This window comes from Bos mutus, chromosome 14 (genome assembly GCF_027580195.1).
Source record: "Bos mutus isolate GX-2022 chromosome 14, NWIPB_WYAK_1.1, whole genome shotgun sequence".
Taxonomy (NCBI): Eukaryota; Metazoa; Chordata; class Mammalia; order Artiodactyla; family Bovidae; genus Bos; species Bos mutus.
In genome coordinates this window covers 77,890,439-77,915,628 of record NC_091630.1, presented here as the reverse complement: position 1 = coordinate 77,915,628, position 25,190 = coordinate 77,890,439, and the positions used below count along the sequence as shown (strand labels likewise).

Here is a 25,190-nt window from a genome sequence, read left to right as displayed (position 1 = left end):
CCGCATATTTTGGGCATTTTTAGGGGTAGAAACTTCAGGTCAGGGTTCTCAGAGGGGAAGGAGAAGCATGTGCTTTAGTCCTCAGGAGCCGAAACCCAGGCTGAGATGATGGCCCTGTCTTTTCTCTCCTCCTGGGGTCTTGTTCCCTCATCCTTTGCTTCACTCCTGCTTGTCTGTAGATTTCAACTTAACCTCCCCTCCTTGGGAAGGTCTTCACTGACTACCTGGGATCACTATTCAGTTCTGCTAGAATGAGAACAATGTCCACTGAGCCTGATGACCTGCTAGTAATACCACTGGACTGTAAGCTCCCAGACAGCTTGGACCTCTTTCAGCATCTTCCTGTCCTCAGCACCAGTACAAAGCTTGGCAAATAATAGTTCATTAAGTAGTTGAATAATCAATGGCTGCATGAATGAGGAAACAAATGGACTTCTGGGGGGATTGACTTGCCCAAGTCAAATGCTAAAGTAAAATGAGCTTGAATTAAGAGTGTTCTTTGTCTTCTGGCCTTTCATATGCAAAAAGAAGGGCTCGGCCACTTAGTTTGCATACCACCTTTAGAGAGAAAAAGAAGGAAAGAAATCAAACCCTAGTGATCAGTATGTCTTGACAGGAGAATACAATGGTCATGTTGATTATTTTGCTTGAATGGTTATTTTGCCTGAAAAATAGCAAAGTGTGATGATGTTTATAATGATGTTTGGTTTCCCCCCCTCTGTTTAATCAAAATGCAATTATCCAGAACACTGAGAGAAAGGGCAGACTTCATCCCCTAGTTAGATGAAATTTCATCTCAATAATTTTTTTTTTTTGCTTTAACTCTTGGTTCTGATTTGGTATTAACATTTTAAGACAGTTTATTAGATGACAGTTACGCTAAACTGTTATACCAGGAAAACTGTAAACAAGGGGTATTCCCATTACTTCCCATCATTGCAAATAATTCCTAGTGAATTATTTGTTCTCTGGGCTTTGAGTGTTCTGAAGTGTCGGTAACTCACCAGTATAGCCACAGACTTCCAACGTGTGTCTGAGGCTGACAAACTGAAGGGGCAGTGTTGGAGCTGAGAGAAAAGTCATGGGACCATCTGGTCCAGTTCTGCCTTTGCACAGATGAGAACCCTGAGGCCTGGAAGGGAGACGTGGTGGCCCAGGCCTTGCAATAGTATGCGGAGAATCAGGGCCAGGACTCCATTCTCTTGAGTTTCTGTTCCAGCCGTTCCCACTATGAAGGGGCAAATTTGAGGTCCTGCAGAAATTTGCCCCAAGACTAGGAGACACACAGGGCTAACCGGCTTACTATGAGAAAACGGGCCCTCAACATCAAGTCCACATGGCTTTGATCAGCAAGGCAATCAGATGAGAGTTTTTTTTTTCTTCAATGGCTACAGAAAACAGGATCTAAGAGAAGTCCCAGCTGGGACTGATAAAAACATAATAACATAAATATGCTCTTATATCCTGCTTTCAACCATGGCTAGCCTCACTCCCTACACATTTCTGGAGTCAAGGTTCTCTAGGCTAAGTGTAACTAAATCAAATGGTTCCTTTCTTGTTTTATTACTGCATAGACATGAGAGGCTTTCCTGCTTAACCCTTTCCATGCCAACAATGATCACATCAGGACTTTCAGGGAGTGAGATGTTAGGGGTATTGCTAACACTACCTGGAGGAAAAGCTGGTCCTTTTCTGGAGTTTTCACAGAAAATTTCTAAATATGCCTGCCGAGAAAGTGAGTCATCTTCAGAGGGTGAAGACACATACACGTGCACACACACACACACACACACGACCTTTTAAGATTGACTGACCAGGAAACAAGGTAGACGGTAGAAACCTGGTATCCATCTTCAGGACACAGAGAGGAGGCAATGCAGCCTGATTCAAAGCATGAAGGTTTCAGAATCAGACATGACCGGGTTCTGGTTTTACTTCTGTTGTTCACTCACTATATGCCCTTCAGGGAATGAACTTATCTCTCACATCACAATTTTGTCACTTGTAAAGCAGGCACATCAAACTGACCCAGTAAGACTGATGTGGGAATGAAACGCAAAGACTTTGAGCAACACTCCCCACGTGGTACCCGGCCCCAGACTCTCCACTTCTATGAGTGTCAGTGACGCCATGGGTGTTTATCTATGTTCCTGGTAAGGAAATGCATTTAATGTCTGTCTTGTTGTGTGGAGCACAAGCATACCTCATTTTAGTGCACTTCATTTTATTGCACTTTGTAGATATTGTGGTTTTTACAAATTGAAGGTTTGTGGAACCCTGCCTCAGGCAAGTCTATGGGTGCCATGTTTTTAAAACCGCATTTGCTCACTTGGTGTCTTTCTGTCACATTTTGGTGATTCTCACAATATTTCACACTACTGCATTATATCTGCTGTGATCCGTGATCAGTGATCTGTGCTGTGACTACCATGATTCACTGAAAGCTCAAGTGATGGTTATCTTTTTTGGCAAAAACATGTTTTTTAATTAAGGTATGTACATTTTTTAAGACATAATGTTATCACACGTTTAATAGATGACTGTATACTGTTACTATAACCTGTATGCACTGGGAAACCAAAACATTGGTGTGACCTGTTTTATTGTGACATTTGCTTTATGATGGTGGTTTGGAAGCAGATCTAAAATAATTTCATTTGTGTTTTCGATCTTCACAGTACACATATGAACTTCATGAATAATGACCAAAGTCAGTCTCCTGTACAGAAACAACTAATATATATAACAGAAGTACCAAATCTGTACTCTCCCCACCAGTGATTCTTTTAAAAGGTCTAGAGGAGTAATGGAAAAATGCCTAGGTTCTGATGTCATGATCAATGTGAAAAGGAGGGATGGGACAATGGTGATGATTTCTCAATAAACGGGGGAGAGAACCCAGGCTTTAAAAGGGGGTTTGCTTCTAAAAGAATAGCTCCACCTCTCTTGGCATATCACCTGTCATAAAAATCAAGTTGTATGGCTGGTGCACTTTGCTGTACAGCAGAAGCTCACACTGACATAGTAGTGTAAAGCCACTATACTCCAATAAAACACACACACACAAAATCAAGTTAAAATGATTCATATCCTCACACAATGCACTTTATAGAGACATAAAAGCTTCAACCTTTGATATCCTCTTATAAATCACAAGTAAAAATGCTGTTTGTCTAATGAGTCCATTCTTGCTCCCTACAATCCATTCTCCACAGGCAGTTGGAATGATCTTTTAAACATATAAATCAAATCATGTCACTGGCCAGCTTAAAATAGTTCTATCACTTCCCTAGAATAAGATCCAAAGTCAACCAGGTTTTCAAGCTCAGCCTCTGTCTCCTTTAACTTCATCTTGTGTTCCTTCCTTCCCCACTCACTATGCTCTAGTCACTTGGGCCTTTTGCTCTTCTAACACACCAAACTTTTTTCCCCACCCAGGGTCTTTGCACAAGCTGTTCCTACTATACATAATGTCCTTTTCCAGGTCATTCAAATGCAGGGTTCTTTCAACACTCATGTAAAATTTTCAGAGATCTCTTGACGTAGTAAGTCTGCAGTAAATTCTATTTGATCCTTAGTCATGTATCCATCTATATTTACTTCTCAGTACTTTTGTGTTTTGACTAATTGTCTGCATTCTCTACTCCCTTAAAATAAGCTCATGAAAGATAGGGGCCAAGTCTGTCTTCTCCTTACAGGATCCTCACCGTCTCAAAGACAAAGACTGTTCAGCAATTGAATGAACCAGAGCTCAAGCTTACAAACAGATTTTAGTTATAGCATGGGGAAAATATGATCTTCAGAATAAGGACCCTTTTCTTACGTCTTCATTTTCATCTCAAATTTTGTCTCTGTTCTGAGAAATTCAATGACCATGTTGATGACTCACTCAACAGCCTAGCCTTGAAATTTCTTGGATATCCTCCTTGAGGTCAAAATGTTCACACTTGTGGTGTACTTCAGCTATCTACTTCTACTTTTGTAATCTTACATTTCAATAGTCCATGTATAATCATAAGCTTCTTGCCTTCTAAGTTTTCTTAATTTCATTTCACTCAGAGGCTCAGAGCATAGGAAACCTCACAGGTATCTGAGCCAGGGTTCAGGGAGCCAGGACACCAAATCAGTGGGCAAAACATCTGCCCATGTCAAGAGTAAAGGATAAAAAGCATAAGTGTTTAGGGTGTCCAAGAGTGGGCTGAAACAATTTTAGCCCAATGGGGCACAGATATAGGGGCTGGGAAGATGCACAACATCTAAACCAAGAGATTATCTTCAGGCATAGATTGGGACTGAAGACTCACATAGAGGCCAGAAATAATTCTAAGTGACTTCCCTTGCTCCTGCAAACTACTAACGGACTCCTGAAATGGGTAGTGGAGAGGGGACTGGGGTGGAGTTGGGGTTATTGGAAATCCAGAGCTCTCTCATATCAACTTGGACAATCTGGCTTCTGACTTCACCACTGCATCAAGTCTGCCTCTTGCCAATGTTGTTTTCCAATCCAATTCAAATTGGCAATTTTCAGTCGTCCTTTAACTGGGCCTTTTGGCTACACTGGACACTGTTGATCACCTCGTCCTTCTCACAATGCTCTGCTCTGTCGGCTTCCATGATACCTCATCGCCTAATCTCCTCTGGTCACTTTGCTTCCTATCTGTCTCTGTCATGGGATCCTGACTCTCCTTTACCTCCTGCATGTCTGTCTTACACTTTCTTACTGTTTTATTGTGCATATTCCTTAGCATGATCTCTTTCACTCTCATGGTTTCATCTATCTCAAATGTTACCAGACTCACATCCCTTGTGTAATCCTTTTATGCTTAAGCTCCAGAAGTGTGTGTTCAACAGCCTTTGGATATCTCCCCTTGGACCTCTCCCAGGCTTTTAGTGTTTCCTTCCATTCCAGTATTGCTTATTTTGGTGGGCAGGTCTACCATCCATCCTGTCAGATCTAAGCAAAAAACCAGGAAGTTAAACTTGATTGGGTCTTCTCCTTTTCTACCCACATTTATTCATTTAATCAGTTTAATTCATTCAATTAGCAAACTGTAAACAAGCCTTGTTATTCGCCAGGTATTGTTCTGATTGTGGACTCAACAGTGATAAGGGAAACAGACACAATCCCTGTCTTCCCAAACCATATAAACTACTGGCTGACTTCATCTGTAAAGTGTTTCTTTCCTCTGTCCCTCCTTCTCTATTATTCTAGCAGTAGTTGGCATGAAACAGATGCTCAATTAATCTTTATTGAATGAATGAATACATGAGAATGTAACTATCCAAACATCTGCTATCCATATAGCACCGATTACAGCATGGCATACCACTGTCATTAAAAATACGTCAAAGAATACTTTATGAATCAATAGAAGCTAAAACATCTGGCCAACTTAGCTAGAAAACCCCGAACAAAGCATTAGTATGTTTTGTCTGTGTTAAGCTAACACTTAGATGGTCTGGGCTTTCTGTAGTACTAACCGGGTGATTTGGCAGAGCACAGGCTCAGCCAGACCAGTCTTGATCTCTTCCAGGCACACTCTATGTCCCTGCACTGCACATATGGCTCACTGACTTCCAGAGCTAAGCACAAGTGCATCTGTGACCATTTTAATTGACTTAATCATTTCCAAAATGTTATTAGTACCACTTGGTTATCAGCATATCAGCTCTTAAGTCTTAAGACATCAAAACAAACTGAGATTACTCATCCTGAAGATGGTAAATACAGGCAAAACTCAGGCATCTTAAGAAATATATGGTATGGTTAAACACCAAAAATAATAATCTTTGACTAATAATGACATCTTTATGATATCAGTTAAGATCATTAGGAAATTAGCAGAGAAATATTTCTAGTATTCCTATATAATTCTACCAGGTCAGTCAATCATGAATTAAAACCAAGTATCTCTGCCTCTCTTCTGGGTTCTCAATTCTTAGTAGTAAGGATAGGCACACTGAGACTAAAACAATTATTAACAGAAATTATCCCCATTTCCACAATCAGCTTAAATGGATGGAGTTTTTCAAAAGGAAAGACCAAAAATAAAAGGAAAAACATAAAAGCAAGAGAGACAACTTTATGCACAGTTACTGAGGTGCTCAGGGTGAGGTGTGCATCTTTTTAAAAATAACCAGCATTCAGGCTCAAGTTAACAATAGACAGAGGAAACAGATGGTACTTTCAGCGGGGCATGCACCAACTCCAGGAAGTATTTAAGACTGTAATTTTCTATAATAGCAAATTGTACCATGCGCACCAATTCAGGGATGGAAAGAGGTAGGTATTGAAATCAGTGATGACTTGTGTGGGCATAATAATTTGCGAGGAAAGTAAACACTCACAAAAGAACACTGAAGACCTAAGGGTCGACTCTTGCCATGCATGCAGACACGGTTGAACCTGCATCTTTGCCCAGTGGAATGAGTTCCATGCATTGATCTACAGCTCCTTTACACAGAGCTGGAAGGAAACAGAGGTCACCCTGGCCTCAGAGCACCCTGTCGATCTTTCAAATGCAGAAGAAAGAGGCAAGACTTTCAGCATTTTAACCTTTTCTATTTCACATGCCTTTAAGTAGACAGATTTTTCTTAGTGACAAGTCAGTGAGAAATGTTCAGTTCTGGGGATTAAAACAATTAACTTCTATATGTCTTCACAAAGCTCCAGATACTATCAATTTGGTCTGTTTACTTCATAGCAGTTTCAGCTTTTCCTTGGCTCAGGAGCATGTCAGAAGCTGTTTACAAGTATTATATATGGACATTTTTGGGTAAGTTTCTTTAAAAAAGTGCAATGAATTCACATAACTTACATAAGGTCAACTATGTGTGCCTGCCCTAAATAATGAAAGGGAAAACCCACGTCAGAGCAGGTGATTTTGCCCATGCTCTGACCAAGCACTCGGGCCATGGAGCGTCCCTGAAGCCACTTCGGTTCTCCTTTGGTCAACTTCAGTTCTCTGGTGCTTCTCAGAGTAAGAGCACCTCACTGGGTTTAGTGTGAGTCTAGTATTGACGATATAGTTAAAAAATAATTAGATTCTTTGATCATTTACACTTTATGTACTGAGCCCTATGTCTTATGCGTGCACTGCTCAGTCGCTTCAGTCATGTCTGACTCTTTGTGACCCTATGGACTATAGCCCTCCAGGTTCCTCTGTCCGTGGGATTCTCCAGACAAGAATACTGGAGCAGATTGCCATGCCCTCCTCCAGGGGATCTTCCTGAACCAGGGATCAAACCTGTGTCTCCTGCGTTGCAGGTGGATTCCTGCGTTGCAGGTGGATTCTTTACCATCTGAGCCACCAGGGGTGCCCATCCTATGTTTCATAGAAGATGCAAATCCACGCTACATAAAAATAGCATCATATTGATGGCTTTGAAATCACTTGCTACTCTTGAATGACCTCACCTTTACCTCACTTGCAGCTATTATATTTCCCAATCAACAGTGACCTTCTGACTCTAAATTTCAGAGGGTACCTCAGTTCTCTGAGCCAGCCAACTAACTGAAAAAAAAAAAAAAAGACATTCTTATGGATTTGACCTTCCTCTTCCATTGCTAGTTTCATAACATGACGTTTATCTTCTCCAACATGAGGAATTAATTTTGGTAAACTGATAATTCAGCTTCACATGATATTTATTTTTAACTAGGTCAAAAAAAAAAAAAAAAGTGGGTGTTGAGAACCCTCTGGTATTCCTGACATTTCCTGAAATTGACTGCATAAGTTAATTCCATCCTGAGGATACATGTTTGATCGTTTACGATTAAGATGCTCAATGAAGAAAAGGTTAAAGATGAATCGGTTTTCCCTGAGGCATCTGGGTTGGAGGTGCACATGCATTCACAGCAAACCAGAAGAAGAAAGCCAGGACTTACGTTCTGTTTCCCCACTATGTTATCGAAGGGCAGTTCAGGGCTCCAAGATCCCTCTGTGAACGTCGCCCCGCTGTTTCTCCTGTCTGAGGAGCTCACAGACTCCTTGACGATGTCTTCAGGCAAAGACAGCAGACTCTCCTCAGGCTGCTTAATTAAATAGGTCTCTATATTATGCTTCCTCAAGAATTCATTCCTCTCTTTACCGTGACCCTCTTCCACATTATAGTCACCGTTGAGGCAGTCCAGCGTGGCTTTGGAAATGTGAATCCGCCTGTGTGGACAAAGCATAGGTTGTTATACACCTGACGTGGCTTGCAAAGGCCATCTTTGTTTTTGGTTCTTGTGCAAACCCGACACCAGGGCTGTGCGTGGGTGCTGGGAGGACATGTCCTCAAGGACTGTATCTTTTCCTCTGAAAAAAAAGCAAAAAGAATAAAAGAAAACAGAAATATAAGCATAAATCATGAGCAGAGTATCTACCACCAACTTCACCCCAAGGGACCCTGTAGCCTCTGATAAATTGCAGCCCCATTGAGACACATTTAAGCAACCTCCTTTTTTCCCTCATGACTGTCAGCCTGATCCCAGCAACTTTTAAACACACGTGATTTTTTTTTCAGTCGTGTTGATTATTTTGGAAAAACAAGTTCTATAAATGTTGCTGAATCCAATGGCAATTATTGTCAGATTACCATGCAAATGTATACTTTTCCTATCATTTCAATTTTCACACATTTATGCCTTATTTCTACAATTTATCTATAATCTTCTTAAGAAAAAAGGCAGGTCTTACAAGTCCACAGGGCTACATGGAGGAATACTTTAGGAAAACCACAGTAAGATGCGATTTCCCCTGTAATGTGCATGTGAAAAGCAGAAGAGAACAAAGCTGCGGATATGTGCGGGCTAGGCTCACTCACAAGGTAACGGACTTGTATCAGCCAGCACAGTCCAAGATTCTAGTTTCTTTTTTTAGCCAAACAACAGAAGACATCAAGTGCTTTAAAGATCAGATGTGAATCTTGGGAATGTCACATGGTAAATCCTTCTGGACAAAAGTATTTCTGTTCTCGTCACTAACTGAATCTGACTGCTTATTGTGCTGCATTGTGGTCTGGGTAGACTCGCTTGTTGCTTACAAGCATGGACACTTTGGCCAGGTTGCTTGCATTGAAGCCCTAGCTCTACCACTTGCTAGCTGAAAGATCTTGGACAAGTTATTTAACATTTCTAGGTGTCTATTTTCTCACCCACAAAAATGGGGAAAATAATAGTACTCATTTCTTAGGGTCATCACAGGTATTGTAAGAGTTGATTCATGTAAAGCAGTCAAAACAGTTCGTGGCACACTACACATGCTACAAAAAACACCACTTGAAGTACTCTTTAGAATGGCACTATTTTATTTCTGTTGTTTATTCCATGCCCTCAATGCTTATGGGATACAGTATACGTTCTGAACAAGATCTATAAGGCTTCTATTCTGTGGATCCTGCTTCTTCAAGGCTCATTCGCTGACACTCTCTCCAGCTAATCAAGTAATTGGCATATCCTCAAATTCAAGGTGCTATTTCACATCTGCTAAATTCAGAGCAAGCCATTCTCCTTGCCTAGAATGCTCACCCCACGTTTCTGATTCAGCACAAATTCATTTCTCTTGGCTGACTTCAATGCTCTTGAATATATGAATTAATGAATAATGTAGATACTTAAGACTTTGCTTGGCTTCTGGATTCTAGAAACAATATATCCAAGGAAACAATTTTTTTAAGTGACTTTTCCAAATGCATTTTACTTAGTACTATCTCTGCTTCCCTCTGTCACCCTCCTTGTTTACAGAGAAAATAATTCACTGCAAAGACATGTAAAGAAACTGCCAACAATGCATTTCTGATCATTTAAAGTAGATTCTGCACATTTTCCAGATAAGTATTCTTGTATACAGTCGTTGATGTCAAAGGTAAGGTAAAATACAACCAGGCTTCACTTTATTGTACTTCCCTTTATTTTGCTTCACAGCTATTTCATTTCTTTTTAAATACAAATTGAAGGTCTGTGGCAACCTTGCACTGAGCAAGTCTATCAGAGCCATTTTTCCAATGACCTTTACTCACTTTATGTCTGTGTCATGTTTTGGTAATTTTCGAAACATTTCAAACTTGTCCACTATTGTATTTGTTATGATGATCTGTGACCTTTGATGTTATTGTTGCAAAAAGATTACAACTTGCTGAAGGCTCTGGTGGTGGTTGGCATCTTTTTAGCAAGAAACTATTTTTTAATTGAGGTATGTGCATTTTTTTAGACAGACTGCTATTGCATCCTTAATAAACTATGGTATAGTGTTAGCCTAACTTTTATGTGCTGAGAAACCAAAAGCTTCGTGTGATTTGTTTTATTGGGATATTTGCTTTATTGTAGTGGTGCAGAATCCAGTTTGCAGTATCTTCAAGGTATACCCATATTAAAATAAAAGCATGTGAAAGCTGTTTTGAGCTCTCTAGAGAAAGTGCTAATTACAAAATATTTTCATGATACATTTTGTTAATATATAGGAATTCAGCTCAGTAGTGTTGAACTAGGAGAATAAAAGAAGTTGTTCCACCTTCCATGAAATAAAAAGGTGTCCTGGTCTTTCTCAGATCAGTCTCAGAGCTGGGTGCTTGAAAGCTGTCTTTTTCTCGCAGGCAAAATGAAACTCTTGGAAGTGTTTTATAAAGTCCGACGGCTGATTTTCTTTAAAAGTAATCAAGTTTCACACCAACCCCATTTGGTATTGTCTCTGGATTCTAAATTTTATCATTCTGTGGCCAGTGCTAAGGGGGACTAATATTTGCATATCCTAAATCAACAGTATGTTTCCCCTAGTGAAAGACACCCTTCTCATCATTTACTATGATCCTTCTGCTGAAATTCCAATCAATATTTAAATGCTTTGATAGAAATGGAATTTCAGGGGCTCATTTTCATCCTTGCTACTATCTGGAGCTTTGGAGTAAGACATTTGCAGCTGAGGTCTGGTGATTACATTTCCCTGTAAGGAAATAAGTCAGCTCTCAGACAATATTCTCATATATTGGTTAAGTAAATCTGACAGTTTCTGATAATTTTAAATGGCACAACATAATAATAATAGTCATGATGGTAAATAAGCTCTAACAGGTGGGCAACACTTATTTTGCATAAATGTTATTTTGTACCCAAATGTAGTCTATACGCTTTGTTCCAGGAATCATCTAATTTCCATTCCTTCCAACAACTGTAGGTGATAAAGCGTTTCCCCCCCTCATTTTGCTGACAGTGAAACTGGCTCAGAGGCAATGAGTAAGTAACTAGACCAAAGTCCTATGAATGGGAGAGGACAGTGCTGGATGGGGATTACAGCTTTCACCTTCAGAGTCCTTCCAAGACCCACAGCTACATCACATAGTCATTACTACAACCATAACCACAATTACTTCCCGAGCAAAGAACTTCATATACATTGCTTCACTTAACTAAAAGTTGAGAGCAGCAGCAGCAGCATCACCTGGGAGTTTGTTAGAGAGGCACATTCTTTGTTCCCATCCCAGACATGTTGATCAGAAACTCTGAGGATGGGCCCAGCTACTGGTGGTTTAACAAATTATGTATGGATTTTGCATGATTCCAGGGAACAGACCGTCAACCATTATGCCGTGGTGTGGCATTGCCTCCTTCCCTTCTTCCTACGCTCTATGCATCATACTCGGCACTGCACACACAATGAGGGCCTGGAGAGTCATAATAGAGGACAATCTTGAGCAAACGGGACTGATAAACTAACAATGGGAGACAGTGATGGGTAGGGAGACCCTTCATAGCTGTATTTATGTGACATATTTCATTTCTTTGAGCCTCAGTGTCCCCATTAAAACAAGGAAGCTACTATTTACTATATGGAGAGATCAAACGACATGATGTATTCATGGTATTTAGCAGATTGTCTAGTGCATAAAAGATACTTGACCGGGGTTTAGAATGGGGGGCTATCTCTCTCACTGAAAGGAAAAGTAAGCTGAGTTGTATCCTACAAAAGAGGGGAGGGGAATAACAGACATTAAAATAGCAGAAAAAGCCAAACAATGTCAAATCATGGAAAGTTCAGAGACATGTCTGCGTTTTCAAAGGAAGGTTAAGGTCATACAGAAGGTCAGTAAGTCTTAACCCTGGCTGCCCATGAGGATTGCTTTAAGAACTTAGATGAGATTTTGCACAGATTCTGCCTGACATGGACTGGTATGAGGTCAATACACCAGGATTTTTAAAGTGCTCCTGTGCCGTTTCCAATGAGAAGTCAAATCCGAAAGCCAGTGCTTTACAGGACTGAGTCCAGAACACCTGAGTGTCCTCACTGCCTCTGACAAATGTCACTAAACTTTTGGAGCTAATATGTGCATGATGTTTTAAAGTTCTGTATCCCCCAAAATAATTGTTTCTTGAATATATATACTTCTGAATTCTGCATATGAGAAACCCACTGTCACAAAGCGAGCCAATGCTACATGTTAAGCGAGGAGAGGGCTTTGCTTTGGCTTACCCGGGGATTCCTCCAGATTCAAGTTTGTTCGCGATGTCCACATCCCAAGACCAGACATCAAACTGCCACTTCCGAAGACCCAACACACCGCACAGCACCGAGCCTGAGTGGATTCCAATCCGCATGTCAACATCGTGCTTTGTCCTTGATCGCACATACCTGACGACATAAGGGAATGAAGAGACAGATGTCAAAGGCCAGAGTGGGCATCTTGGCCCTGGTGGCAGTTTGGGTCTTGCTTACTCCATAAGTTTTACTCTGGCTCATTCATGTGCCACCTCTTCCATGAAGACTTCTTGGATTTCCTGATAACTGGAAAGATACCCTTTCTTCTCCAAACTCTGCTAAATTTTAATCTGAACTTCTAAGGGTCTTTATCACCTTTCTCCCCAAACCTGGTCATCCTATATAAATTCTTTCTCAGGGAATGACAACCCACTACTGCACAAACCTGCGATAGATTACAGATTCTGCACTTCATTGAACGCTCCATTTCCAACCTAAATATTTTAACTTTTATTCCATTTCCTTCTCTCCATTCCTTATACCAACATTCTAGTTCAGGTCACCATTAAGCTTCAGTCTGGAGTCCCCTTACAGCTCAAGTTCCACATAGCTATCTACAAGACAAAAGTGAGTGTCACTCCATCAGTCCTTGTCTAAAACTCTTTCCTGACCTCCCAACCCCTTAGAGCAGTGGTTTCCAGAGTAGCTTGCTCACATCCCAGGGCTGAGCTGGGTCAGCTGTTGGGATGTATAAAGACAATCACACAACTTCCGTCTATAGCTTTTGTTTTTATCTTTACCAGAATTCAATATATGGATTGACCTTAGGGACCTTACAGGGTCTGTGTCAGACTGTCCTCTGCTTGTAAGCATGGGGGAGGCATCTTGAAGATAGAAGATTTCTTCCATCAAGGGCTGCCTCTGGGTATAGTCATCCCTTCCTCATTTTCAGAGTATTTCCAACCACTTCAGTTTAAGAGTTAAAAGATGTCATTTAGGTAGAAAGAAATTCCAACAGTAGAATATAATACTTTAAAATAGAAGAGCTAGAAAAATCTTCACTGCCATATAGAAATCCAGTGGTTACTTTACTTCAAAATGCTGAAAGGAGTTGTCAAATTTAAATTTGGACTTCCCTGATGGGTATGGTGGATAAGAATCCACCTGCCAATGCAGGGGACATGGGTTTGATCTCTGGTCTGGGAAGATTCCACACGCGGTGGAGCAGCTAAGCCACAACTATTGAGCCCAAGTTCTAGAGCCCACAGGGCACAATAACTGAAGCCCGAATGCCTAGAGCCAGTGCTCCACAACAAGAGAAGCCCCCGGGGCTTCTCTTTATCACAATGAGAAGCCTGCCCACTGCGACTAAAGAGTAGTCCCCACTTGCATCAACTAGAGAAAGCCTGTGCCCAGCAACGAAGATCTAGTGCAGCCGAAAATAAGTAAATAAATAAATAAAGATGACTTATCTTTACGGCAGCTTATACGATCAACATTGATCATATAGATAAGCAACAAGGATATATTATATAGTGCATGGAATTATAGCCATTATCCTATAATAACTATAAATGGAGTATAATCTGTAAAAATACTGAATCACTATGCTGTATACCTGAAACTATTATTGAAGGAGGAAATAGACAGAACAGGCTCCATCCTGAAAGCAGGACTCCTTCTTGGGCCAGACTCTGGACTTTGAGCTATATGCCCAGTGTCTATGGAAACGACATACCAACAAAAAATCAGACCCCCAGGATGGAGGAGCCCCAGGGCTCGTAGCTAGACTCTCCATCGCCTAAAAGAATACCCTAATTATTTGTGTAACCAAATAGAATCATACATTTTATTATGCTTATTGGGGTATGACCACAGGCCTATTGATATTTGTCCACTCTTGTCCACCTAGGCTTAAGGCATACGAATCACGGGTTAACTTTGATTGTATCTTTCTTTTCCTTTGTTCAGACTAGTTTCAGAGAATTTGGGGAGGTGGGTTTGAGCACGTACACTTAGGGTATATAAGGTTTTCACAAAAACTGGTCGGGGTCCTTGGCTAAGAGGAGACTCTGCCTTGGGCCCGCCGGTGTAATAAACTGCACTCCACTATCTGCATTGTCCTTCTGAGTGAGTTTGTTTCCTGGAACGTGTGGCTACAACATTATGATATTGTAAATCAACTATACCTCAATAAAAAATAAATTAATTAAAAATTAAAGATGATTTATCCTTTTTTATTTGACATGAAAGTGAATATTTGGGGAAAAACCCAAACTTTCTTAGTTTATCCAAACCGAAGAGGATGATTTAAGAAGGAATGAGAAAGTAACTGCTTTTCCTGAGAAATTCACGCTCTGAAGAGAGAATTTTGAAAATAGAAGTTTGGAAATGTCGCCTTCTCTTTGGGAACTTGACTGTCAAACATGTTTTTTCAACTATCACAATTCTCAGAAAGGGAGTTAGTTCCTTGGTGGTCCAGTGGTTAGCAGGCCTTCACTGCCGGGGCCCAAGTTTGATCCCTGGTCAGGGAACTAAGATCTTGTAAGCTGGGTAGTGGGGCCACAAAAACTCTCAAAGATGCATATTTACGTCAGGGAGAAAAACGTTTTCCTTTCCCCTTCTAGTTTCTTCAGACTGCTCTAAAAATTAAATTGACGTGAGACAGAGTAACAGTAAAAAATCAAATTTAATTACATACACCCAGGACCTCCCAAGATAAATGACATCCCAAGACAAATTAGAGACTGAAGGCTTCTATGGGGAGAGAAGGGATGAAGAGGAAAAGTTAAAATTTTACATAATCTCCTTCTTCTGCCTCTGTAACTCAGCTTGCCCTTTGCAAAGTCTAGATCACGTAGGTCACGAAGTCTCAGAAAGTGGGGACTTGCAATACTAGGAACTGGAGCTTATCTCACTCTCCCTTGTCCTGCTCTTTGCAATCACCCAGCCCCTGCAAACCTGCTTAATCATGCCTCTCCAGGTCAGGCATCCCCCTCCCCAACTTGACCTCTTGACCCAGGCCTAAATCCCTTAGTTTAAACCAGCCTATTAACAGCTGGTGTTGCCCACTATAGTCTGTCTATAAAAACTCTGTAATCCCCTTGTCCGGGGCTCAGAGTTTGGAGTGTTGACTCCTCTGGGCCCGCTGGCGTAATAACCCGGAGTTCTCCGACTGTCTGAGTGCAGTGCTTGGTTTCTCCAGTACTGGTTTCTGCGACAGGAGAAGGGGAGAGGAGTTTGGGACTTCGAAGGGGAGGAGAGCAATTTACAGGAAGGTGGGAAAGAAGTGTTTGGCAAACAAACATTTGCCAGGCTTTGCAAAGACAACGGGACACAGAGAGAAGTTTGATCAAACAGGACTTGCTAAGTTTTCCCCAGTTTAACACGTTTAGCTCCTATTCCTTGTAGTATCTCTGAGGCCAATTCTCTTCCTGGAATGGGGCCAATTTAAATTCTTGTAGGCAGTCAAAAGGAGGAGGTAAAAGCTCTTCCTGAGCCTTTTGTTTTCTTAAAAACCACCTGCCAGGGCTTCCTTGGTGGTACAGTGGATAAGAATCCCCCAGCCAACGTAGGGGACATGGGTTCGATCCCTGGTTCGGGAAGATTCCACGTGCCACAGAGCAACCAAGCCCATGTACTACAGCTACTGAGCTTGCACTCTGGAGTCTGTGCTTTGCAACAAGAGAAGTCACGGCAGTGAGAAGCCTGTGCACCACAGTGAAGTTTAGACCCTGCTCACCACAACCGGAGAAAATCTGTGCTTAGCAATGAAGACCTAGCACAGTAAGAAAAAAAAACCCCAAAACAAAAACAACAAAAATAACAGCCTAAAATAATCTCCATGCCAAACAGACACATTTTGGGGTGGCAAATTTTGCTCCCCTATGGTAATCTATTTAAAAATTTTCCAAGTACAGAATTATGGTAGACTTTGAACCCATTTGTTAAAAAATATAAAAAACCTATTGCCTTATAATGAGGAAAAAAAGTAAGGTTGGGGACTTCCCTGGTGGTCTGGTGGCTAAACTCCATGCTCCCAGTGCAGGGGAACTGGGTTGGTCCCTGGTCAGGAAACTATACCCTACATGCCACAGCTAAGACCTGCATGCTCAACCAAGACCCAGAGCAGCCAAATAAGTAAATATTTTTTAAAAAGGAAAATGTATGGCAAGGCTTGTTGTCACAAATGACTTAGAAAATACAACCAAGGGTGCAAATACACCTCCAGGATCTGCCTGTTTTTATAAGATGTATAATTTTCTCTGATGGCCATCAGAGCCAAACACAGAAATAAACTGAATTTGAAACCTGACCTTTGCATTTCTGTATCATAAACTATTAAGATGAAAAAAAATTGGTTACGTTCGAACCCACTGCTCTCACCAAAAAATGGTGAGAGCTGAAAGATTTTTGCACTATCAGTGAATTTTAAATATTTGAAAGTATTTAAAATATTTATCACCAGTATCATTTACAATCCACCTCTCATGTGTGTTTTATAGTATGTGCTTTTAAATGTATGAATATAATGATACAATGAACAATAATACAATTTCTAAATTATTACGATCACTTTTGATAGAGATGGGGAATCAAAATATTCAGAAATCACTGGCCTGAGATAAAATGGAAAATTCCTGGCCTGGCACATGAAACCCTTCATGAGCTTCCTGCATCTCAATGATCAGCCTCATTTCTAGAGCACACATCGGACTCCAGCTGTCCAGACTGCACAGTCACTGCCTGAGTCCTGGGCCCTCCTGCCCCGTCTGGAATGTCCATCCCCTCCCTTCAGGTGACGTCTGGATCACATGCTTTCCCCAGTGTTTGCACTGCATCCCACGTGAACAATAACTGGGATGCTGTATTGGAATCATCTCTTCCCTCTGCTGGATTCTAAACCTTGGCGGTATAGACTTTGCACGGTTCAGTGCCACCCACCCCTCTTAACATGGCACTGGGTGTGGGACGTGGCCCACGCTTAATGGACGTTTACTGGATGGGAAAATGGATGGGTATCCATACTCACTATTCATGTTCTCACATTTCTTTCTCTTTTTTTAAATTTCCTGACGAGGGATCAAACCCATGCCCCCTGCAGTGGAAGCAACGAGTCTTAACCATTGGACTGCCAGGGCAGCCCCCGTATTTCACATTTCTACATATAAACTTCTTGAAGGCAGTATTCCTGTCTGAATAATTCTTGCATCTCTCACAGCCTGGAGCATCATGCCTCACATATAGTTGTTTTTTGTTTTTTTTTAAAGAATAAATGAATGATTCCAAATACAAGCTGTATTCTCTGTTCTTAACAAGTTTGGCTAAGACAGTAAAGAATCCGCTTGCAATGTGGGTGACTTGGGTTCAGTCCTTGGGTTGAGAAGATCCCTTGGAGAATGGAAGAGCTACCCACTCTAGTATTCTGGCCTGGAGAATTCCATGGACAGAGGAGCCTGGCAGGCTACAGTCCAGGGGGCTGCAAAGAGTCGGACACGGCTGAGTGACTTTCACTTCACTTCACTTCAACAAGTTATAAGATAATACGCTTATTTAAACAAGAAAGTAAAGTGGAAGTGGGTTGAGAATACAGATATAAACTAGATGTTAAGAAGGCAGCCACAGACATTAGAAAGAATGCTTGTAGCTAAAGGATGAGACACGTTTTATTCCTGGCGAGGACTCTAGTTTCTGGGCCATTGTTTTAACTTTAAGTTAAAAACTCCATGTGTATACATATATACACACAGCCTTCATCCACTGATAATGAAAACATTTGAGGCCATTTGAAAAACTCAGTAAAGCAAGAGGACAAGTAGCATCTAGCACTTAGGAAGAGCGTTTCAGTTTCTGATGCGTTCTCAATGAGTTTCTGTGAGACGTGTCAGTGGGGGAGGTCGTTGGTGTGGTCTACCATGTCTTACACCACAATATTCGAACACATATTAGGATCGTGTTTCCCTGCATATTACATGTTATTTTTAGCCAATAAAATGTGAGCAGAGGGACTTCTCTGGTGGTCCAGTGGTTAAGACTCAGAGCTGCAGTGCAGGGAGCATGGGTTGGATCCCTGGCTGAAGAATCAAGATCCCACAGGCCTTGCCACGAGGCCAAGAAAACACATATTTTGGGGGCAGAAGCTTTAAAAGACTGATCAACCACATTTTCTCTCTGTTCCCGCCATCAATCAAGGACACTTGGTGATGAAGCCTTCTTAACTAGGGTTCTTGAATGACAGGGTTCCTTGTCATTTCCTCAGCCAGTTCACAATGGACAGAAAATGTGAATGAAAAGTGAATCTTTGTTGACTTAAGCCATTGAGCTTTGGGGGGATGTCTGTCATGTCAACCTACTTGGGACTATCCTGAAGGGTACAGTCATCACCTCCAATCTACATCCTTCTCATGATACGAGCATCACTATAGTGGAGGGAGTAATACAGACTCTGTAGTAATACAGACTACCTGAGTTTATGTCTTCCTCTGCCCCTTACTAGCTGCACTATCTTAGGCAAGTTACTTAACGTCTACCTAAAGTGGGAATGATAGGAGCATTGTCAGAATTAATTGAATAAACATACATAGAGAGCTGAGAAGAGTGTCTGGAACATACTACAGACGACTTGGACGCTTGTCACATTTGAAGGAACTGTTGTTGTTGTTAAGTCACTGAGTCGTGTCTGATTCTTTGCGACCCCATAAACTGTAGCCCACCAGGCTCCTCTGTCCATGGGATTTCTCAGGTAAGAATACTGGAGTGGGTTGCCATTTCCTTCTCCAGGGGATCTTCCCGAGCCAGGGATCGAACCCGTGTCCCCTGCATTGACAGGTGGATTCTTTACCGCTGAGCCACCTGGGAAGCCCATGAGGAACTACGGGAAAGTGGAAGGATGTTCTTGTGGCCACACAGCTGAAGAGCAGGATTCTAAGACTAAACTGGGGCTGTTGTTTTTTAAGCCTCATGCACTTCACGACGTAGATACTGTATGTGTTATGTGAGGCTGGGCAAATAGCTAGAGCCAACCCAGAGTTTCAACGGTCGTGAAATAAAACTCTAGCTGATCGTTTCACTTACAGAGCCTCTGTGAGCCCCAGAGGAGATAATGGATGTTAAAGCACTTTGCCAACTAATTGTGAGGGTCTATTAAACAGCACTCTGTGCTAATGCCATTGGGCAATTAACATTATCCAGGGAATGCACTGGAACATCTTAATGAAAAGACATTTAGATTTTTAATTTTCTTCTACAAAACAAAAATCATAAGAAGACAAACATGGTTGCTACACTGCGTTTTCTTTCTTTTTGTTGTGTCTGGGATTTGACTTAATAAAAGATAAGAATGAAATTATGGCAAAGTAATGAATAATTTATAGACAGTGATCCTCTTTGGAAGGGCTACCCAGCGGTTGCATAGAACTACAAACACATACCATGTGTTTCAACCCCAGTTCTTAAAGGGGTGCTCTGTGTATCCTTGAAATTAAAATGGATGGAATTCTGCTCCGAGTTACAAGTCCTGTTTAATTTTTCCAAAGTAAAGCCACACTGATGCTTTGCTGTGCTTCATCACCGCAAACAAAGAAAAAAATGCCTATAGATCGCTGACCTTATAAACATCTGTTACTTTCCCTTTCTTCTCCATAAACTCTGAGCTTCTGGAGGGCAGGGATACCATCTTTCATTTCCACATGCCCAGCACTTAGCACACAGGTGTGCTGTGTGCTCAGACGCTCAGTCGTGTCCGACTCTTTGAGACCCCATGGACTGTAGCCCACCAGGCTCCTCTGTCCACGGGCTTCTCCAGACAAGAATACTGGAGTGGGCTGCCATTTCCTCCTGCAGGGATCTTCCCGACCAAGGGACTGAAACCGTGTCTCATGTCTCCTACATCGGCAGGCAGATTCTTAACCACTAGCATATAGGGCTCAGATGCACTTACTGAATTCATGGACAAAACCTTTCTTTCTCTATAGCCTTTGGCTGCTTCTTAGAGCCCCAGGGGAACCATGCAGATGCCTTTAGCCCTGCCAGTTGGAGAGTGGGGAGAATCTCCACATCTTGCCCCTTTAATTTAAGCAGCTTTGCTCTCATGTGTTTTCATGGAGGGCTTCTATCTAAGATTTCTTTGAAATAAAGACTCCACTTAATAGTTATCACAAATTTTTTTGTAGCTCTAGATCAAGCGGGGGGTACCCACTGTGCAAGAGTTAACCTGCAAAAAGTGATGATGTTATTTCCTGTAACTGAACGGTTAAAGAAGAGTGCTTGGTATATGGTGAGAGATGAAGAACCTTAGAAATGTTCTTCCAGTTGAAACGCTGGGAAAAAAGGAAGCGCATAGGAGTCAGCTGTGGAAGTCAGTTACAGTCACTGGGCAGGGTGTTCTGCTCAAGTGTCACGTTTTATCTTTACAATAACTCTGTGCACCATTACCAGCGCCATTTTACAACTGAGGAAACTGAGTCCCAAGAAGTTCCTTTCTTTTGGTCACACATGCAGCAGTGGAGTAGCTGGGATCTCACCCCGGGGGCGCGAGTCTACATCCAGGGCTCCACCTCTACTACCTGGAATGGTTTACTGTGAGAAAGAAGCCATCCTCAGCGGTACGTGAGCCACTGAGGCTTAATCTGGCTCTGCCCAATAGAGGGATGACACAGTCTCTGCTGATTGACTCCCAAAGTCAGCAGACCTATGACAAGCTCCCTTCTCTCGAATTCTGAGTTCACCAAAGGCAGCACAGGAGTCACTCACTGTCAGGGTGGGGGCTGTCAGCATGCTGGTCATGGAGCCTGACTTTGCCTTCAACCATGATCTATTCCACAGCCTTTACTGGATGCTGGAGTCAGCTTGCCTTACAAAACTTGCAGCTCATCTGCGTCTAAAAAGCTGACAAACTACCATGTCTTATCCTAGCATGGAAGTTGCAGTCTCATAAAATACTTCATATGATGCCCACAACAGTTCTGATAGGTAGATACCACCTATCAGGATTATAAACTTCCATTTTACAGATGAGGAAACTGAGGCTCCAAGAGAGTTAAAACATATTCAGTATCTCTTCTGTGTTGCCCTCATGTTCTGTGTTGACTTCATGATCTCCTTTCATTCTCACAACCACCTATCTATTCTCACAACATATCCTATCTATTTATCTCATTGATTCATCCAACAAGCATTTCTTGAAGACATTGGCAGGGAACCAGACAGACAAACCAGAAAATCTGTTCCTTTCTTTACGGAACTTGAATTAGGATGTTTTTTCCCCCATTTTGCAGTTAAGAAGCCTGGCATGGACAGAGATTAAGTCTCTCACTCAAGGTTAGGAAGTGATAGGTCCTGATTGGCCCTCAGAATGCCAAACTGCAGGCTGAGAGCGCCATGAACATCTTACCGCTGCTTGTACTCTGTTCAGCATCACCCTCCTGCTTTTGGGAGTGGGAAGGTAAGGGGAGAATCTAGAGCAGGATTCCTGGTCAAAAACAGTGTGAACCCCGTGAGAGAAAAGCAAGAGAAAGGATCCAGCCACTCATTTCCCACACTGAGCTCTATGTCTTTCTCTCTCTGTAAAAATAGATATTAAAAACTAAGGTTGCCCTAAATGATGTGTGTGTGTGCATGTGTGTGTGTGTGTGTGTGTGTGTGTGTACTCTACAATGCATATTTCTTTAAACTCACAAGCACTTTTCTATGCCATTAAATACTAATGCAAACCATGGAAACTAATGGCTCCTCATTTCCCTGTTTTGTAATATGCAAAAATTTATCTAACCATTTCCCTGCCTTTGGACATTTAGGGATTCAGATGAATATGCCTCAGGGTCTTTGCCCTGCCACTAAGAGGCTGTGCGTCATTGACAGGAAGTTATTTATCCAATCAGAGTTTTATTTTCCTCCTCTGACAGTTGGGGAAACAGACATTAGCTTCCTCACCTCACAGGGCTGTAGTCACTATTAGGTGAGGTGAGTCAGGAAAGTTATTTAGTATAGCGTCTGGCACGTGGTAAGCATTCAATCAATATTAGCTTAATGAACTATTGCTACTAGATAGATTTGATCTTCACCACTGTAAATAATTTTGCGAAAAGAACCCCTGCTCATGCATTACAGACAACTCTGTTGCATTTTAAAGAGAACTACAGCTTTGTGGATGCTGTAGTCAATGACTTTTCAGATCAAGGTTAAGAAAGCGGTTTGGAGAGGAAAGAAAGATACATATATAGAGAGAGACACACAAGGGAGAAAGGGAGAGATAGAAAGAGCAAAAAAGAAGTTCAAAAGAGAGAAAGGAGAAGGAAGAGATGCCCAGAGGCATGCAGTAGGCTTGGGCACTCCTGCCTCTTAAGGGAAGAAAAATAAATCCTGATTTTCATTCCTCATCCTGCCATGCTGCTTGGCAGGACAACCCCACCACAAGGATTAAGACCTTTGCTCCAATTAACCGTTGGGGACAAGCCAGTTTCTGCTTGACATTCTGGTGTCATTCCATGTCTTTTTAGCAACTGCACTGAAAAGATCAGGCTCTGCAGTTTTCATTAAGTTTCATCAAGGGAGCCTTTGCAGATGGTTAATAAAGATATTGCATATTACAGAGCCCACCTTCAGCTCTAGTGTCTTATAAGCTATCAAGCCTTCCTGGAAATAGAGCCAGGGTGTGTGAAGAAGTGCCACCTGGAGTCACTTTTCAATCTACTTAATGGAACTATTATCTAAGCCTATTTTAATTAATTTAATTTTATGAAAAGACATCCATGAGATGCTATTAAATGCTTCATTAGAAATAAAGCTACATTCAATCACCATTTTTTTTTTTTGCCATTCACCCAGCTAATATCATGTTTCTAAAATCAACTATTTTTTCTAATGGAATACATTTACTAAGAGCTTTGATGAAGGCTTACAATCTTCTCTTCCCTCTCAGTGTCAGTTCTGATAATTTATTAAGGATGTATGTGAGACTTCCTAGGCTACCCTTTGACCCTTTGGGTGTCAGTAGCAGATTACAGTCATCAGAAAGAACTCCAGAAATCTAGAGATGAGATTAATCATGTTGTCATGGTTAAGACCAATGGTTTTGAGGGCAGATGGTTCTAGATTGGTGCCCTGGTTCAGCTACTGACCAGCTCCGTGGTTGTGGGCAATTACATGAACTCTGTAAGCTCCAGTTTCCTCATGGGTGAAGCAGGAGCCTAATTCCAGAGGTGAGTCAGGATGCACCCACACAGTTGTACTGGTTGTTTATGGTTAACATCCACTCCAATGGACTTCCTGGCCAATTCTGATTAGTCCATGTTGTAGCCATACTAGTGAGAGAGTCAATTCCTAGGTCGGTTGATAGGAAGTCCGGGTCTCCAAGGAGGAGAGTGGGGCTGGGGGGGGGGTAGTGCGGGGAGGGGTCTGGGGCTCTCAAAGAGGAGATAGGGGTCTGGAATTCTCAAGGAGGTGGAAAGGACAAACGCCCTTTCCCCCCTACATTCCTTAGTCACCTAGGGCTTCCCTTATAGCTCAGTCACTAAAGAATCTGCCTGCAATGCAGGAGACCCAGGTTCGATTCCTGGGTTGGGGAGATCCCCTGGAGAAGGAAATGGCAACCTATTCTAGTATTCATGCCTGGAGAATCCCATGGACAGAGCAGCCTGACAGGTTATAGTCCATGGGGTCACAAGAATCGGACACGACTTAGCAACTAAACTACTACTACTAGTCACCTAAAACTTTTTTTTTCTTTAAGCCTGGAACTGATGATTACACAACAAACAACTCAGTTTCAACTTCTTACTAAGGATTATATGGGGACTCCCCTGGTGGCTCAGATGGTAAAGCGACTGCCTATAATGCGGGAGACCCAGGTTCAATCCCTGGGTCGGGAAGATCTCCTGGAGAAGGAAATGGCAACCCACTCCAGTATTCTTGCCTGGAAAATCCCATGGACGGTGGAACCTGGTAGGCTACAGTCCATGAGGTCGCAAAGAGTCGGACATGACTGAGCAACTTCACTTCACTTTCAAGGATTATATAACAACACTGTATCCTGCTTAAGGACAGTTTCTCCTTCCTGAAAACCTGACTAATCCTGATATCTTAGAATGTATATTATGGGAGTGGGTCTGGTAAAATGTTTCTATTGGTAAGTTCTAAAAGACCCTTACTCCTTGGAAGGAAAGTTATGTCCAACCTAGATAGCATATTCAAAAGCAGAGATATAAGTTTGCCAACAAAGGTCCATCTAGTCAAGGCTATGGTTTTTCCAGTGGTCATGTATGGATGTGAGAGTTGGACTGTGAAGAGAGCTAAGTGCCGAAGAATTGATGCTTTTGAATGGTGGTGTTGGAGAAGACTCTTGAGAGTCCCTTGGACTGCAAGGAGATCCAACCAGTCCATCCTAAAGGAGATTAGTCCTGGGTGTTCATTGGAAGGACTGATGCTGAGGCTGAAACTCCAATACTTTGGCCACCTCATGCGAAGAGTTGACTCACTGGAAAAGACCCTGATGCTGGGAGGGATTGGGGGCATGAGGAGAAGAGAATGACAGAGGATGAGATGGCTGGATGGCATCACCGACTCGATGCACATGAGTTTGGGTGAACTCCAGGAATTGGTGATGGACAGAGAGGCCTGGCGAGCTGCGATTCATGGGGTCACAAAGAGTCGGACACGACTGAGCAACTGAACTGAATCCTGTTATCTTAAAATGTAAATTGTGGGAGTGGGTCTGGTAAAAGTTTCACAACCTAGAGATAT

General features: G+C 41.9%; 1 protein-coding gene across 2 annotated transcripts in view; it reads right to left on the bottom strand.

The window, feature by feature from the left end:
* Window positions 1-25,190, bottom strand: part of ADCY8 (adenylate cyclase 8) — a 226,473-nt gene that overhangs the window by 99,580 nt on the left and 101,703 nt on the right. For both annotated transcript variants that reach the window (XM_005899997.2, XM_070382775.1), the window contains exons 6-7: window positions 12,447-12,605; window positions 7,889-8,159 (exon numbers count right to left, since the gene is read on the bottom strand). In XM_005899997.2, coding sequence (XP_005900059.2) covers window positions 7,889-8,159; window positions 12,447-12,605 — 430 coding nt within the window. The remainder of the gene's footprint in view (window positions 1-7,888; window positions 8,160-12,446; window positions 12,606-25,190) is intronic.